The 16,994-nt window shown below is 42.2% G+C and overlaps 1 protein-coding gene across 5 annotated transcripts in view; it reads left to right on the forward strand.

Annotated features, from left to right (window-relative positions):
• Window positions 1-1,101: 1,101 nt before the first annotated feature.
• The window catches only part of LPIN1 (lipin 1), an 80,830-nt gene continuing 64,937 nt past the window's right edge, over window positions 1,102-16,994 (forward strand). For 2 of the 5 annotated variants that reach the window (XM_040057435.2, XM_040057438.2), the window contains exon 1: window positions 1,153-1,336. In XM_040057435.2, coding sequence (XP_039913369.1) covers window positions 1,280-1,336 — 57 coding nt within the window. In that variant the 5' untranslated portion in view covers window positions 1,153-1,279. Of the gene's footprint in view, window positions 1,125-1,151; window positions 1,337-16,994 lie in introns of those variants that run through there. The other 3 variants (XM_040057428.2, XM_040057431.2, XM_040057429.1) reach the window with 3 other exon arrangements.

The raw sequence follows: 16,994 nt of genomic DNA on the forward strand, positions 1-16,994 counted from the left end.
ACTGTCACTTTCTAGTCCTCTATCTTTACATGCTGCCTACTTAGTGACACTCACATGCTGGCAACAGGCTATTTCTCTACTCTATGCCTTATTTCCAGAGTTTTTCCATTGATTGATTATTTTCCTACTCACTGAATTTATAGCCTAGGGTTAAATATGAAGCATAGCTGGGCATATTTGTTCATTTGATAACTGTTATCACCTCATGGTTAATGCTAGGACTCTCCTGCAGTAGGGTGCTATAAATAGCCCATTTCATTACGTAACAGTGGAAAGATTTAGAAGCCCAAAGTCAGACATGTGATAGAAGGGTTCTGGGGTTTTGAAGCAACTTCACCAGCTTTTGCAGCCAGCTGCCTTATAAGCAGAGGGATGATAAATAACAAAATGCAAGCCATAGGTTTTAAATGTGAAAGTGTATCATAGCTGTGAGCTGGCGGTCAGTTTGAACACAAAATCTCAGGCTGTATCTTGGTGGCAAGGCTGCCATTCCTGCCAGCTGCCAGAAGCGACTTCAAGATGCTGGACTCAGCTGTCCCCTCAGACAGAGCCAGAACTCTCAAAAGATTCAGGACAAGTTTACCTGATAAATAAATAGTGTGTGATTCGTATGGATCTGTGGGGATTCTATATACTACCAAACTAGGTACAAACAGAAGACCAAAAGGAAAAAATGTAAACAAAAATGGTCCTTTTTCAAATATTATTGCACAGAGAAATAGAAAAGCTGTGCTGTCTTCTCACTCATACAGTTACAGTTGTGGAGTTGTGCAGCCGTGCAGAAAGGCAGAATTAGATTGTGGCATTAAGAGCCAGCCTTGAAAAAAAAATTTGAACTATTAAAATCCGTACAAAATGCGCTTAATGATGATACTAAAATATTGGCAGCAAAAATTCCTTGTATTCTCTTCCTGGAATTTATAACTCAGTTAACTGTCTGACCATAAAATCCTTTATGAAAGTTAGGATACCAGCTGGAAGTGAATTTATATTTTTCAGGCTCTAATTCTTCACAGAACCTTTTGACTGAACTAGAGCACTTGAGGAGTCAGTTGCAAGGAGTGTGCTCTGGTTTACTGAGCTCAGGTTTCTTGCTCTGACTCTGCTTCCAAGAACTTTGGCAGGTAAAATTAGCAAGAACATGATCACTGCGAAATTATATTCTCTGGAGCTTTGTTGTCTACAGCTAAAATCTGAAGGCAGCGTTTTTGTATATGGCAGAAACCAACAGTGGCTTTAGTGGTGAATGTGAAGAACAGGGAAAAACTACCCACTCAGGATGTCGTCTGAGGAGGAAGATCATCCAGAGACCCCCATTGGCTCCCCTTGGTCTTGGGTAAGAGACTGTGCCCTAAGGTCACATAAATAACACTTAAATCTTTAGAAAGATGTTACAAGCTGTGCTATGTAACCCTCAATAGTACTGAATATCAGCAGAATTTTTAGTCTCCTGTTGAAGTCTGTTTCATCAATGGTTTTGTTGTCTCTTCTAGTTCAGCCTGTGGACTTTTTAAAAAGAATTGAACGGGGAAAACCTTTTGCTTCTCCTGTGTATATCAGGTTCTACAAGGAAACTTGACTGATTCTGTAATGTCTGCTTTGCTGTCTTACCAGCTATGCAAAGCTACACAGTTGAAAGGCAACTTTTAGGTATAATGGAGGGAAAAAGATATAAAGAACAGTGTTACGGTTTGCTCTGGAGGTCTGCATTAAAAAAGAGCCAGTGAAAAACAGAAACATCCTGCCATTTTTCTCAGTAAGACTGAAGCTGCCTTAATGAAATAAAATCTGCCTGGATGCCCCCCTAACAGTGGCTGCATGGTCCTATGTTTTAAGGTCTGGGCTGGTGCCTAATGCTGCTGGAGAGGATGTGGGTTAGTACAGGTTTCTTGCAGAAAGATAGAGGATGAATTCCCTCTGAAAGGACTTTGGGTAGAAATAGGAACAGCTCTACTGAATCGCCTGGCAATTTGTTAAGTTTCAGGAAAAGGCAGGATGTGTTAGAGCCAAGGCTTTCAATTACATTTTAAAAATAATAAAAAAATAAATAAATGCTTTGAAATTAATATTCATGGTTTCTTATATGGTTTTCACATCTTTTTATAGGTACACACATCTATGATTTTTCAGGGAATGACAGTATTTGAAATGTGGTCAGGCAGGAATGTGTGTGATATGTCAAGAACTGCTATGTCCTGCAGGTATCCAAGGAATTATCTGAGACTTTTACATTTTGAAGGCAGAATGCATTGAATAAATTGATTTTGCTGATGATAGGAACATGGATTTAAAGTAGTCTCATATTTGGAGGAGCATGCAGGGAGGGTGAAAATGAGCACCAGTTGTTCTCACTATCAGGACACAGGTTTCCTGGTATTTGTGTGTTGGTAGATGTCTGTTTTGACAGATAGGAAGATAGTTTATAGGTGTTGATTTCTAAATTAAACAAAGGTGGCAACTTTCTATTTCCACTGAAAATTCCCTACAGACTGAGCAGAATGGAGTCTGGGTGGGGAAAGATGGGATTTACTAATTCACTGATGGTTGGAGCACTAAGGAACATCAAGACTTTATTCAGTATAAACCAAATTGAGAAGGAACAAAGAATTCAGGGATTTTATTTTTTTCTTTAAACTTCAAATGTCATTGAACTCCTGGCTTTCACCTTTATTAAAAATTAAGATATCCTACACAACAATATAACTATTGCATTTCTATGATGTGCAATTTAGCTTTAGTTTCCTTCTAAAAATTTTTGCCACATATAAGTCTCTTAAATTGCCAAGGAAAGTCATGGATCCCACTGCTCCCTTGAACAATCCATTTTGCAGTGAATGTATGTTTCATTACAAGTATAATAAACAGTGTTTTTCAGCATATAAAGAATATCAGATTTCTGATAGAAATAGATGTGCTAAATATCATTTGAAACTGTTGCTATTGGCCTTTAGGAGCTGCTGAGTCTGGGCTTCTGCTGGGGACATCAGAAAAGAAGAACCATTTACTTCTATAGATTTACTGAAGTGGTTCTGCCTATCACTGTGTTGTAGAGTACAGAGAAAAATTTGGTCTTTGGAGAGGATGACAGAATACATATATTTGAGAATATTAGAAGTTCATCACAGAGAGCTCCTCAATAAAAAAGATTCCCTAGGTATGCAAAAAAACCCATATGAGCTACAGGCTTTGAAATGCAGCATGTGATTAAAAACTTACATGCTTCCAGAAGCAAAAATTTGTTTTTGTAAGCATTTAGACTTCGAACTTCCTCTGGTTTATCATGATGTTGCAAGAGGACCAAACAAATTATGTCATACAGATGTTTGTTTTCTGTAGGGTTATGAATGAGATTCTACACTTATGTTCTTTGTGGAAGAGGAATAAATAAAAAATAACAAATAAATTAGGCATGACTGAGAGAAGCTGATATAACATGTGGGGATGATGGTCAAAACTGGGCCTGTCAAAACATAGACATCAAGGAGAACTGTGCAAATTCCTGCATCATATACAAACTGTCCTATACTTCCCTAGGCAAAATACGGGTTTTATTTGCTAGTGTTTCAAATTATTCAGTAGCTGTGCTCTAAGATCTCTGCTCGAGACCTTCATGTTCAGAAGAATTTCTACAACTTTCACCTCTACCAAAAGGAGCATTTGTAGAAATACTCCTTGTGAAAATGAACTCAGGTTCATTTAACCTGAATCTTTTGTTGTGTTTTGAGATCCTTCGGGAGATGCCTTCCAGAAATGCAACACCTTGCTGCATCGCTGTTTGCTGCCAGCGCTGCCGCTGCAGTTGATGCTGCTGTGGGAGAGGGACAGGTTGGCTCCTCGGGGCAAGTTTCCATCATTGTCTTCCCAGTCCCAGGGCAAACCACTGGCCGTGACAAAGCACTGTCATTCCTCTGGGGCCGCAGGCAGTCCTGGATTTACCAGATTCCAGAGTCGGTAGCAATTTAAGAAGCATCAGTTTCCTCTGAAATCTAAGAACTCCTGCATGTTTCTGACAGTGAGAGTTTTAGTGCGCCAGACAGCCTGGGTACGTCAGCCAGAGCAGGGAGGCCCGGGCTGCTCTCACGGCGCCTCAGCTGTGCCGGCTCAGAGCGGCCCGAGGCGGAGCCATTGCCCGAGGGCCGCGGCCCTGCCCTTCACAGCAAGGACAGCCGCAGCTACTCCGACAGCAGGGCTGTTCCCAGCTCTCCCTGCAGATGGCAACGCTCTGGCTCTGGGACTGCTCCATCCCAAGCACCTTTGCCGGGCAAGGATCTCTCCCATGGGGCCTGATTCCTCTCTGCTTTCTCATCTGCGGCTGACCTGTACCGCTTCGGGCACAGGGATCAACTATTGCCCCATGCACAGGGGCCACGCCGTCAGTTCTCCTTCTGTTTTATTTTGTTGGCCTTTTAGCAGCCATCTCCTGAGCAGACTCCAGACTTTTCAGGGGCAAGAGCATCTTTCCCCCACAGTGGCCTTACCCTGCCGTGCCCGGCCGGTTGGCAGCAGCCAGGGAGCAGGGGCTGCCCCATCGCAGCTCCCTGCTCCCGTTTTGGAGGGCTGACCCTTCAGAGAGTGGAGGATGTATTTTTGCAAGGGTAAATAAGCCTCAGCAGTATTCACTGCAGGTCTGCTTTCCTCCAGCACCAACCACGTGTGCTGCCTTCCCCCCTACTGAAAAACAAACAGTAAGTTGAACCCAGACCCTTCCCTGTGGTTCACTCTTTGGGGAGCTGACTGCAGACCAAGTCCTTTTGCATTTTATTTAGGGCAGGTTGTGGGAGGTCAGTGATCATTCTGTATCTGGAGATCATGTTTCAGAGAGCCTGCCCTGTCTTAATATAGATCTGAAAGTTCAGCTTGGTCCACGGGGACGAAAGGCTGTGAGGGTCATGAGTGGCTGTCAGCTGCTTCGACCTCCAACTCCCATCACCTCCACTGCCTTTGCACCATAACCTTAATTTGCATGATGAGTAATGCTTTAATAACACTTATTTATCTTATGCTGCCATAAATGCAGACACAGTGTCAACCTCTCTGTTTCTGACTCTCCTACTCTTTGAAGTGCTCTGCGACAACTCAGTCTCACTTGGAGTAGGGTTTTGCACCTTGTCAAGGCCACAGTCCAAGGACTGGTCAGCCCAAGGCTGAGCTTCAGCAACTGAGCAGCTAAACAAAACCTACTGAGGTCTAGGCTGCAAGTGTAAAACATTCTGAAAAGTGGAGCCGATAAGAAAACCCAATCCAAGCAGGCGGAAAGCACAAACACATCTCGAAGAACCAGAGCTGTCTTAAAACCTGAGATTATTGAAAGCAGTCACACATTATTTGTTTCCTGCTACCAGCTTTTAGGTGTCTGCATTTAAAACCTTATCAAGCTGTTACCAGTCATGGCAAAGGTCAAAACTCTTTTCAATTTAAAGTCCCCTGTCTCTGGGAGGTAAGAAAAAGCTTCCTGAAAAGCAGCACAAGTCTGACACTTCCACTCCATCTTCCCAAAGAGCTTCTGTTCCAAATCAGTGAGCAGATAAAGGCTGGTCTGTCATCAACTGAGCATTTCCCACTGACATCACCCAGGGAGCCATGAGGCCATGGATGCCACAACAGAGAGTGCACAAAAAGGGACCATGGTTTTGGCACCTCAGAATATATCCCCTCTGTTTTTTATGCACACAACCTGGGGAGATCATTGAAAAAGCCTGCATGGCAAAATGGTCCAGAAAATACAGAACTGTCTTTTACTTTGCTTGAAATTATATATTTGGGGTGCGGAATATGCTAAAGAAATGGGACCAGGTGAGCTTGGGGATCTCATTGCTTTTATAGAGCTAGAAATAATTTAGAAATTGCAAATGGAGCTGCATATGGGGAAGGCTAGAGGCAGGCGTGAGAATGAGCATGGGAGCGGAAAACAGAGCTGTGCTTGCCTGTGGAGCAAAGGAGCAATGAGAAGAGAAGGACATGTTTTACTCAAAGCCTTGTGCATGGTCATCCTGTCAGGGCACACTGCCTCACACTGCCCCACGCTCCCAGTTCAGACGCACTGTGTATTAGAACTGAGGTAAATGACACCTGGGATTGCAGATCCTGAAATGGGGAATGGAAGTAGCCCCAAGACCATACTCAGAAACAATTTTCTCTCTTTTGGTACTAGTAGCCACACTCATAGGAAAATCAGCCACTAATTCTATGAGAATTTACCAGTATATCATATATATTAATGCAGTGAGAAAAAGAAGTTTGTAAAACTGTTTCCCCTTTAATCTATGATCTATCTGTATTGTTCCAAATGGAGCTGGTAGTTTCTGCTGTAACTTCACCACCATCCCTGAGTTCTTTACACCAGTGCTGCTGCCTGCCGGTGAAAGCTGACAGCAAAGGAGAGCCTTCACTCAGCTTTGCATAGCCTTTTTGTGTTCTGTCTTGTAGGGATGAATTTTGTGGGCTTCACTGTGAGTTTTCATCAGGCTCAGCTTCCTGTGACCCTGCCACTGTGCTCAGAGGCAGGAGGCAAAAGCCTGTTCATCCCTCAGTAGTACCATTTAGAAGTTACAGCTCTTTAAATCTTCAACAAGTACGCAACTGTGATTTTTATCTTCACAGTCCCTAGGGAAGTTCATCATCAAAACCACAGACCACAGCACAAAAAGGGAATCATTTACTCAAAGACAGCAGATTCTATATTACAGGCACTGTTACCAGGCAATGGAGACATGCCTGCTCACAATAAATTCTTCATCCTCCATGCAGAAAAGACAAGAAGAAAATACCTGAAGGAGGCATTTGTGTGTTTTGCATTTTTTCTTGCCCTCTTTTCCTTTTTTCCCTTCTGTCTTCTGAATTTCACAAAAGCCGTGGTCTGATCTTGGTAGTAATGCCAGTTTTTTGGCTTTGCAGAGAAATGCTCTGCTATAATGGATGAGCAAATTGCACTTTGCCCAACAGAAATGGGGACGAGGAATTGCACGGCTGCTGCCCCAAAGCAAGGGAGGCCAGGAAGCAGCCCCCTTTCAAGAATGCCCAAGTCAACAAGGAAAAAAAATGCAAAAGGACAGACTGAACACTGGCAGCTGGCCTAATATTTTTTTTTTTATCCAGGCCCCTTCTCCCCCTAAAGTGAACTGTATTAATCATCTAAGGAAGACTGCTGAGAGGAGTAAGTTTGCAGAATTATTCTAGAAATAAATCCAGTACACAGAGAATTGATGCTTTTCTTTGCTCATTCTTTAGTCCTTCAGTAAACTTGGAGCCTTTCCTTCAAGAACTTGGATCATGTGGCAGCTATCCGATCCATGGATCAAGTGAATAGATTTACCATATTCTTCTTTTAAAGGCAGAGCTAGAAGTGTGTGTGCATAGCAACATAGACAAAAAATACAGTCTTTTTGATTCTAACACAATCTCTAGTTGTTGTTTCAATTAATTGATTCATTAATGTTATGTGTTCCAGGCCAAAACAGTCACATTGTATAAATCTGTAATAAGGAAAAAAAAATAGCGAGAATATATGTTTCATAAAGATTATTGTCCAGAATTTCCTCAAGCTCTTCTAGGCTACAAAATATCTTAAAATTAAATAAATATTTTCTATTGAATTTTCATGAACAAGCGGCAAGCCCCAGTTCTGCTCTCTCTCGCTTTTGCAGACGTTGTATTGCTGCCAAAAGGCTTTTAAAGTGAGGGATTTTTAAATCAAAAGTGCCCTCCAGTGGTCCCACATATTATTTTTGGCTGACACCTGATACTTATCTTCCCCTTCTTAGAAATGAGGCCATATGATATTTAACAGCTTGTAGCAAGTAAAACCAATTAAACTGGATGCACCCTTTAAAAAAAGGTTAGTTAATCTGGATGTATCCTTATACTGAGATATTTTGGATACCTGCAAACTGATTTGCAAGCTTTTAATTTATTCACTTTAAATTTCTTCCTCTCAGGAGTGTTTTTTCCTGCATTGTGCTGGGGTATTCTCTCTGCTTACCCTCTGCAGTGGTACAGCTTTGACTCTAACACCATCCACATTGCAATCTGCTACAGGATGGAGGTGACCTTTTAAAAGCAAACAATATATCATCAGGTAACTCAGGGTAATTTTTATTTACACAAGCAATTAGGAATTCAGCATAGCTTTGCTAATAAAATAATTAATTTTCCTTTTAAATATGGAAATTATGATGGATTACCTAATCTTTTTCTAAGTATTTTAGTATCCCATGGATCTTGGATATTTTAAGGCAGAGAAGGATCAGGGAGAGGTATAAATCGAGGCTTCATGGGATTTTCATCTCAGTAAATATCTCTGAGAAATCCCCTAGAATTCAAGGATTTTCTTTCATTATGAATTTCTGAGCCCCTCTACTTTGCCAGTTTTGCTTAGAGGTTGTCATGAGTCAAAAGCATCTGAGGAGCAGCATTCCTTCAGAGGGACACTTTGGAAATTCAGTGGAAATATACTCTTTAATAATTAAATAATGAGCAATAAATATTTGAAAACTTTTTTTGAAAAACAACAGTTACCTTAATCTGTTTTAGCCTTATTAAGAAAACCCCCAAAACCAGATTAAACCTGTAGGAGAGTGTTCCCAATGGGTATTTAAATGCCCTTCATCTTTATTTCCTTAGCTAAATGGGATTCACTGTATGAATCCTGGTGCTTTTGTAAGGTCAGTAGAAATGCAACAGTCATTGCAAGTGAGCTAACTTAAAGCAATTACACACCTGACCTTTGATTTTAAAAGTTTGGGTGCTCCTAAATCCCTTCTCCTGGAAATTTAATGTTGTCTGTGCAATAGAGGACAAAACTTGAATGTAAGTCAAGGAAGACTTGACTCTCAGCTAAGACTGAGAAATAAGCTGTGGCTCTTGCCCTGGTCAGCACAGTGCTGGCCTGAGACAGGATGACAAAGCTATTTTCCCTCACACTGCTGGATGTGTTTCAATAACCCTCTGCAATTTTCTCAGCTGCTCTGTCTGTTGAAAGCGGATTATGTTAATAACACCTTTTGCAATGTATTGTGACATCCATCAGGCTGTGCTGCATGTGAGCAGGGTAATGCAGTTAATAAACAGAGTACAAACACAATAAAACTTTTTCCCTCTTCTATGTGAAAAGTAAAACTAAGTGAAAGAAATTTAAATTAAGACATCAGTCCTATTTTTCATCAAATTCCCCTCCTGCTTCCCTCCAGTAGCTGTATTAGACTTGTAAAAGACAAGCCCATGACGATAGACACAGACCACAGCAACACCTGTGTATATAACCCATGCTAGAAAGCTCATGTTTTCCTCAAAATGAATACACTTTCTCTCATTTTTCCCCCTTGGATAGCAGGTTGTGGATAATCAGGTCCTAACTGTTTAACAGAGAACAAGAAGCTTCCTTTAACTCTTATTTGACTAATTCACTAATTTTATCTTCATCAGTTGGAAGTGCTGCACAAATCTCAATACATCAGGAAATAGTACAGAAAGAGAGCTCTGCCAGGACCTGTGAAACAAAAAGAAGATGGATGGTAGAAGGAATGGCATTTTATCTTGGTAAAACTGTGACAGACAAAAAGGTAGTTTATTAATAGTGGTTTGGCAGACATACTATACCAACACTTCACGACTGCAAGAAGAAGACCAAAGCAGGTGTCTAATTTCCTTCAGGCAGCCTGTGCTTGAGGGGTGGGAGGTTTTTGCAGCAGGAGTGGCAATGGTCAAGTTTCCTCAGTTTTCTTGGCAGCTCTGGGCAGCTGGGTAGGAGAGGGAAGTTTCTGCAATGGATGTGGAACTATGAAAATATTCTGGACTGAGAATTAACCCAGTGCTTACTGCAGGATCCAGATTTGGCTTTTGCTTGGGTTGGGTACTTTACTTGTAGCTTATAAGCAAGAAAGGACAAATAAGCATGAAAGCCTGTGGTGATGAATCCAGGTTTGGCAGAAAGGCTGGGAACAGATGGGGGTTAATGGTGAGAGTGAAGCAGATTTGGAGGGTGAAGGTTGACAGGTCCAGGGGCAGGGGGACACCAGCTGATGGGGAAAAGGTTTCCTTCAACACAGCACCGACGTAAGCTGTAGGCAAGAGCTGGGCTTCTTCCAGCCCAACAATGCTTTTCCTTAGCTTTTGGCAGGAGCTGAAAGGAACATTTGCCCTCCAGAGGAGGGCTGCCAAACACCAGAGGCATCAGCATCTAGCCCTTCTTCGCATGGCATCTGGGGAAGAAACCTCAATCTCAGCCACTCCAAGGATTCCCACAGGTTCCCTGGGGCTCCCACCTCCCGTTTTCCTGTGGATTCATTTGATCTCCACCCACAGTGGAGAAAAAAAAGGAACAAAATAGGATGCTGCCGGTTTGTTACCTCACTTCAGTGGAAAGATAGGTTTTGTTTGAATCCACTGAAGGACTTATTTCTACAGTCCAAAGGCAACAATCCTGTTGGAGTAACAGTCTTTGGAATTGTCTCTGTCTCTCGACTCCCTAGACAGGGAAGTGTGAGCTCACTTAGGCTCCCTCTAAGGTTTGGGAATTCCTACTCACTAGGAATCTGTGCAACATTTACACATGGGAGAAGCAGTTCCTCACTTTAACTCGTTTGTCTCAGTTCACAGATATTGAACAGTGGTCTTAATTGCTTGGCAACACCAGTAGCTTATTTTCTGCTTTGTGAGTCCTCAGACAACATTCCTGAAACCAGGCTGGAGCAGACATATGTCCTGACTACTTGCTGGCCTTCTGGTAGCTGTATAGCATGTTCCTGACCCTGCCACACATGTCAAACAAACCCTTCAGCTCATCCTAGGCTGCCTACATTAATGATGACTTGTTCCTTATTACATTAATAAAGTTGGTGGCAAGTAGCAGAGAGTGAATGACTGCCCAGACTTTTGAATGCTAAGATTTGGGAAAACTTTGCTTAAATTAATGAGGATTTCACAAAAGAGGCATCACCACTTTTTAATTTTGTCCCTGTACAGCATGTGACAAAGTGAACCCAAATTAAAGCTTCAAAGCACAGCTGAAGGCCAACAAACGGCAGTATAGAATGTGCATCTTAGTGCATCCTCTTTTTTCTTTACAAACCCTAGGAAAACTTGATACATTTTTTACAGACTCTGTGATAATTTAATGCTGCAATGAAGGAAGTTCTTTTGACTGTTAAAGTGATTTTCAGTGTGTTTTTGCACTTGTTTTCACTTTTCCATTGACTATGAGAGCTTTGCTGAAGAGAAGTTGATGTTGATGGTAGTGATGTGCTCTAGGTGAGATACAAAAGCAGGTCTATCCTGCGGGGAAAAAGGATGGAAAGTTTAATGGGAAAAGAATAGCAGGCTCTTATGAAAATTATCTTTCCAAGACAGGTCAGAGGTACATTTAGAGAAAAAAGTTTGTAATTAAACACTCTATGTCATGCCATGCTAATGAAGCTTAAATGGATCATGCTCTAATAGTGCAACACTCTGTGGATTAGAAAGAGAATCCAGGTGTAACCATCTTTCTTATGAATATTTAAGGTAAAAGGGTCAGCCCCAGGATCTAATCCCGCTTAAAAAAGGTGGCCTTGAAGTTAAGGGGAACTATTCTCTCTTAAAGTCAGACAGGTATATCTGGGCTGAATATAGTAGAATTCTTATATTAAATACCTTTGGATTGGATACCATGGAGACTCCAAACCAATGCTCTCACTAACACAAGCACTAACAATCCAGCCCAGAAAAAAAGATATGTTTCCATTCAACTGACGCCACATAATGAAGAGAGTGGCTTGGTGAAAAAGGCTCTGAAAAGGTATTGTGTTGGCACCTCAAATGAAATAAGAACAGCTGGACCTATGTGCTTGCCCTCTGCAGGAACCCCTTCACATAGGAATAATTACATTGCAGGCGTTGGATAATGAAGTGAAAACAAGGAAATATGCAGGAGTCTGCTACAGTGAATAGATTATTTCTTGCCACCATCTTTCTTTTTGCTGACAACTTAATCTGTGAAGTTAGTTTAAAAATGAATCCTGCCAATCTGGAGTATCAAGAGGCATTAATTTCTCACAGAACAGTTGACAATCTTTCATCCATTGAAGTCAAGAATAGCTTTAAAGTCCAAAATAGGCAATAAAAGATTATTCACAAAATTTAGCTTTGAATGTTCTCTTGATTTTACTTCTGGGAAAATCATTCCAGTGTATGTAACAGAAACAGCACTTGGGATCCTCCGTTGACACAGGTGGATCTCTGATGGCCTTGACTGTGTTCCTGGATTCTGGGGGAGGTTTGGAGGTGGAGGGCTTGTAACCTGTCTCTCCATATTGATTTTAAACAATAACAATAAGTGCAAAAAACACAGTCCCAAAGCATTCCTGAGGGCAGCTGGTTGTCCTCTATCAGTCCAGTGCCGCTTCACCATCAGTCTAGCTGCAGTGGCATCTTCAGGAGTGTAAAATAAACACTTGGGGTTGTCTACTCTTGAGTCAGCCAGCCCTTTGCGGAGCGCCCACTGATGACAAACTTCATTCTCCACAGGCAGGGATCTGTAAAGCTTCACCCATAGCACTGCCCTGCCTGGAGAAAAAACTATATGGCATTTAATAAAGGGACTGATGGCTGCCAGGCCACGGAGCCTTGTTTAGGCAAAATACTGAAGAAACTAGGAGAGGCAGAGAACTTCTAAAAGTGTGATATGGTGAAAGAATTTCAAAGCCAATGCAGTTATTTTAGTACTAATGAAAGCCCAGTTAAGCCCAAGGGATTATTGACATTTAAAAAATATTTCTAAATACTTTTAAAGATTTCTGTGTAAACAAATACTAAATGTGCACCAGCAGAAAAAATGTTCCTGGCCCACTGCATTCTGAGATGCTTCTTTCCAAGAATTTTATTCAAAGACTTCCTCTTGTTCTGCACATGCTGTTTTTCTTCTAGTCAGTAATGTTGCAGCACATATTGATTGGATTTTATGACTGCCTTCTTCCTAGAAATAGTCCTGAACAATGTGTAGCATTAACGAGAAAAACAAATCACTCGCAATGAAGAGAGAGGCACACTCCCCTCCTCCTTATTTTCTGCCTTTCTGGACAGGAGCCAGTAGGGAGCTGCTTCCAAAGTCTATTTATGAACATGTGTTTACTTTTGCATACACGCAGTCTTTACTACATGTGAGCCCTGTGTACTGACCCAATGAAGTCAGAAACTGTGAAAATTGAGAAATTTGCTTTCATAACAGTAGTCTGAGTTGATAATGTTTTATATTAAAAAAACAAAAAAAAAAAAAAACCAAAAAAAAAAACCAGAAGCAGTGTGAGGTTGGCTGTGTTGTGCAGCAGAGCACAGACAGCCTGCAACAGTGCCAGCCACAATGGAAGTTTCCAAACTTTCTGACCTATCCCCCTCAGACACAGGATTGTTTTTCCTCTTCTGTTGTTCCACTCCAGAAATCTGATCTTGGGACACGAGGTCTGTTCATGTTACAAACATACCTATGTTCCACAAATTGACATAAACCTACACCCTAAAAAGCTGTGGCTAGCAAATCCCTTAAAAAGTCCCTACAAAAACTACACACAATACATTTTTTTCTGCTGTTCGGAATGTGCATGTGAGGCTTTAAGATTTGAATGTTTGAAGGGTTTCAAAGAACAGCAAACCTACCTTTTTCCCCACCCCCCCCAGATGGACAAAGTGGAAAAAAGCCCATTTATATTTTAATTCACTCACAATTTAATGGAAGCTTGTTATGACTCTATCAAGCCTGTCATGAAGCCATACATTAAAACTTATTGTGCCCATCACTGTTGTCTCCCTTGATGACCCTGAACAGTGACTTATGTGCAAGTACTTACATATCAGTGCTGCCTAGATGGAACTTCCCTCTGTGGCAAAATTTAATGTCCTTTAAATAAATTGCATTCTGATGGGAGGCTTTCCACAAATCAATGTACAAGGGGGATAGGAAGCATCACCGGCAGCCTAAAATAGCTATGATATCCATAGGGAAGACCTCTGAGTAAATCTACATGCAAACAAAGTAAAACAGACAGAATAAATTCATGCCTAAATTTGCACAGAAAACAAAAGGGACCAAGGAAATGCCCCTTTCTGAAGGCCCCCCGGGGACGAGCTTCTATAAGGTATTTGTACAAGGTTTTTGTATGTGACCCTTGGCAAAGCTTGCTAGCAAGCAAAAACAGTCTGTGCCCAGCATTATTTGAAGAGCAGGTGCAGCAGTAGCAGCTTTGCTCTGTGTACTGCTGGGTGCTGGGGATCCAGTGTGTGGCACAAACCCAGCTTCTCAAGTCTTTAAACAAGCCTGCTGCCAGTTCAGCTCTGCTGCCGTACCTGTTTGACCAGAATCCCTCTGAACTAAATCAAGAACTTCTTGATAGTTCCTTCCCTTTTCCTCTTCAGAGAATCCTGTTTACATGACTGAGCATGTATCTTGGGTCACAGACTGAACATCAGCTGGCCAGCTCAGTGTTGTTTGCTCTGCATCATGAAAACCCAAAATTTACAGACTCTTTGTGGTAGTAGATCCCACATAGGGCCAGATGTAGCTCTGAGCTCCTTTGCCTTGTACTTAACAATGAGGGTCTGGATGACTTACCAGCCTCACCAAGCCTAAGGTGATTGTGCAAGGCCATGGGCAGTGTCAATACCACAGTCCTGAAGCTTGCCTACCCACCAGCTTTCTGACGCTGGCTGTGAGGAGGAGCAGCTGTTTTCACCCTTCTCTGGTGAAGGGCTTGTATTGCCCTCTTCCCTGCTCTGGGGAAAGCTGTCGGTAGCAGCTGCCATGATGGAGAAGTTGCTCAAGGAAGCCTCTGGAAAGGCTGATGCCCTGAGGGAGGGTGGGGTGAACATCAGGTGATGTGGATACATCACCTCATGAAACACTTTTTGGTAGCCTGGGGTGGTTCCTAAGAGAAACATTCCCAGGTGCAGTGTTAACTGCAGCCAATAAAACATTGAACAAAAGCAAGCGCCCCTGTGGTGGTGGAGCCACCCCCTCTGCCAATGTTGGCGGCAGCCGAACAGGCTCCGCCCTGCTGAATGGTCTGTGGGAGATGACAAAACAGCCCTTATCAGCATGTGTTGCAAGATGTTAGACAAACAGCTGATAATTCCCTCTGCGAGGTGAAGAAAAGGGAGGAGCTCAGCAGGAGGAATCCAGGCCTGGCAAGACACCATTTCAGGGTGTACTCCAAAGACCAGAGTCCCCTGTGTTAACCCAGTCCTGGGATGTACTCAGTGAGGTTTCTGGCTAAGTGAGCAGCTTCATAATGTCTTACCTTCAGTCCTTAATTTTATCTTTATTTCAAACTCACTTCAAAGTGTGGTGAGCAAACCACCATACCTGAGCCCTGCTGCAGCAGCTCCAGGACAGAAATGCCATGGATATTTTCACTTGTGGTTGTTGTTGTTGTTTTTTGTTTGTTTTGTTTTTGTTTTTTTTGGGGGGGGGTTATTTGTTTGTTTTTTAAATTTATAGGCTGGATTATTACAAAGCATTCAGCTTACATCTGGATTTCAAAATCATTTAGGAACTTGATGTAGTACACTAGGAGATGAACTCATTGAGAGCAGCCCTGTAGAGAAGGACTTGGGGGTTCTGGTGGATGAAGAGCTGGATAGGTACTGGCAATAAGCACCCTCAGCCTGGAAAGCCAAATGTACCCTGGACTCCACCAAACGGAGCTCTGGTGAGACCCTGCCTGCAGTGCTGCATTCAGACCTGGGGTCCTCAGTGCAGGAAAGACATGGAGCAAGTCTAGAGGAGGGACACAAAATTGCTGGAACACCTTTCCTATGAAAACAGTCTGAGAGAGCTGAAATTATTCAGCCTGGAGAAGAAGAGGAGGTTCTGAGGAGACCTTAGATTTGCCTTCCAGTACTTGAAAAGGACTACAAAAAAAGAAGGAAAGCAACTTTTTACATGAGCAGACAGTGATCAGAAAAGGGGGAAGAATTTTAAACTAAAAATAAAAAAGTTTAAAAATATTTGGAACTATTTTTATAATATTTTAGAATTAAAAAAAAACCGGTACTGTGTGGAGTGGGGAACTGGTACAGGTTCCCAGAGAACTTGCAGATGTTCTATCCTTGGAAGCAAGCCAGGTTGGATGGGAATTTGAGCAACCTGTTGTAGTGTGTGTCATCCCCCCCACGGTGGTGAGGGGTTAGAACCAAATGGTCCTTAAGGTCCCTTCCAACCCAAGCCATTCTATGATTACAATGCAGGTGTCCATGTTTTCAGGCAGGAAAGGACAGGTAGAACACTGCTCATGCTGCAAGAGCTTCCCTGGCCCCCATGCTGTCTCCAGAGAAACAGAGGCTGTGAGGGCTGGGCAAGGAAGAAAACTCCAAACGTCTGTGATCTTCCCACCCCACACCTGTTCCTCTGTCTCCATGTGATGCCTTGGGACCCTGGAGCTACCAGGGCTCTGAGCATAATGGCATCTTTGACTTTGGGCCAGGTTTGAGTGAGGTGATAGAACTGGTTCCTTGTGCTTCCTCTGCTTCATATGATAAAACTCGACTCTGGCTTCCTTGTTGCAAGGTACTTAAACTGTTCAGTGGTCATGTCCATGGACAGCAGATCACATGTTGCCTCCTACAGACCAGTGGCTTTATTTTGGTAGCCTTCTTACAGAAGATAAATATAGGTAATGGTTTTTCTGTTTGTTAAAACATCAAGCCACTTACCTAGGAACTCATTGCTGAAGTTTCTGACAGAACTCTTGGTAGTTACATTTTTTTTCTACAACATCTACTGATGTCCCAAGTTTCATCTGACTAGTTACAACCTCTCCAGGAAAATTAAAGCTGTCAGTCAAACCTGACTTATTTGAGAAACTAGAAAATTGTTTTCTTACTTTAGGTCACTTAAAAAAGTAATAAGGTCATGTGGCATTTGGATTGTCATCTTACCTTGAAAGAAGGTGGCCCTCCTCCCTCTTTGTTGCTTAAAATTACTCTGTAGTGGAGATAGCATCTCCTCACAAAAGGTACCTACACTGGTTCTT

The sequence above is a fragment of the Hirundo rustica genome, chromosome 3, assembly GCF_015227805.2.
Source record: "Hirundo rustica isolate bHirRus1 chromosome 3, bHirRus1.pri.v3, whole genome shotgun sequence".
Classification (NCBI taxonomy): domain Eukaryota; kingdom Metazoa; phylum Chordata; class Aves; order Passeriformes; family Hirundinidae; genus Hirundo; species Hirundo rustica.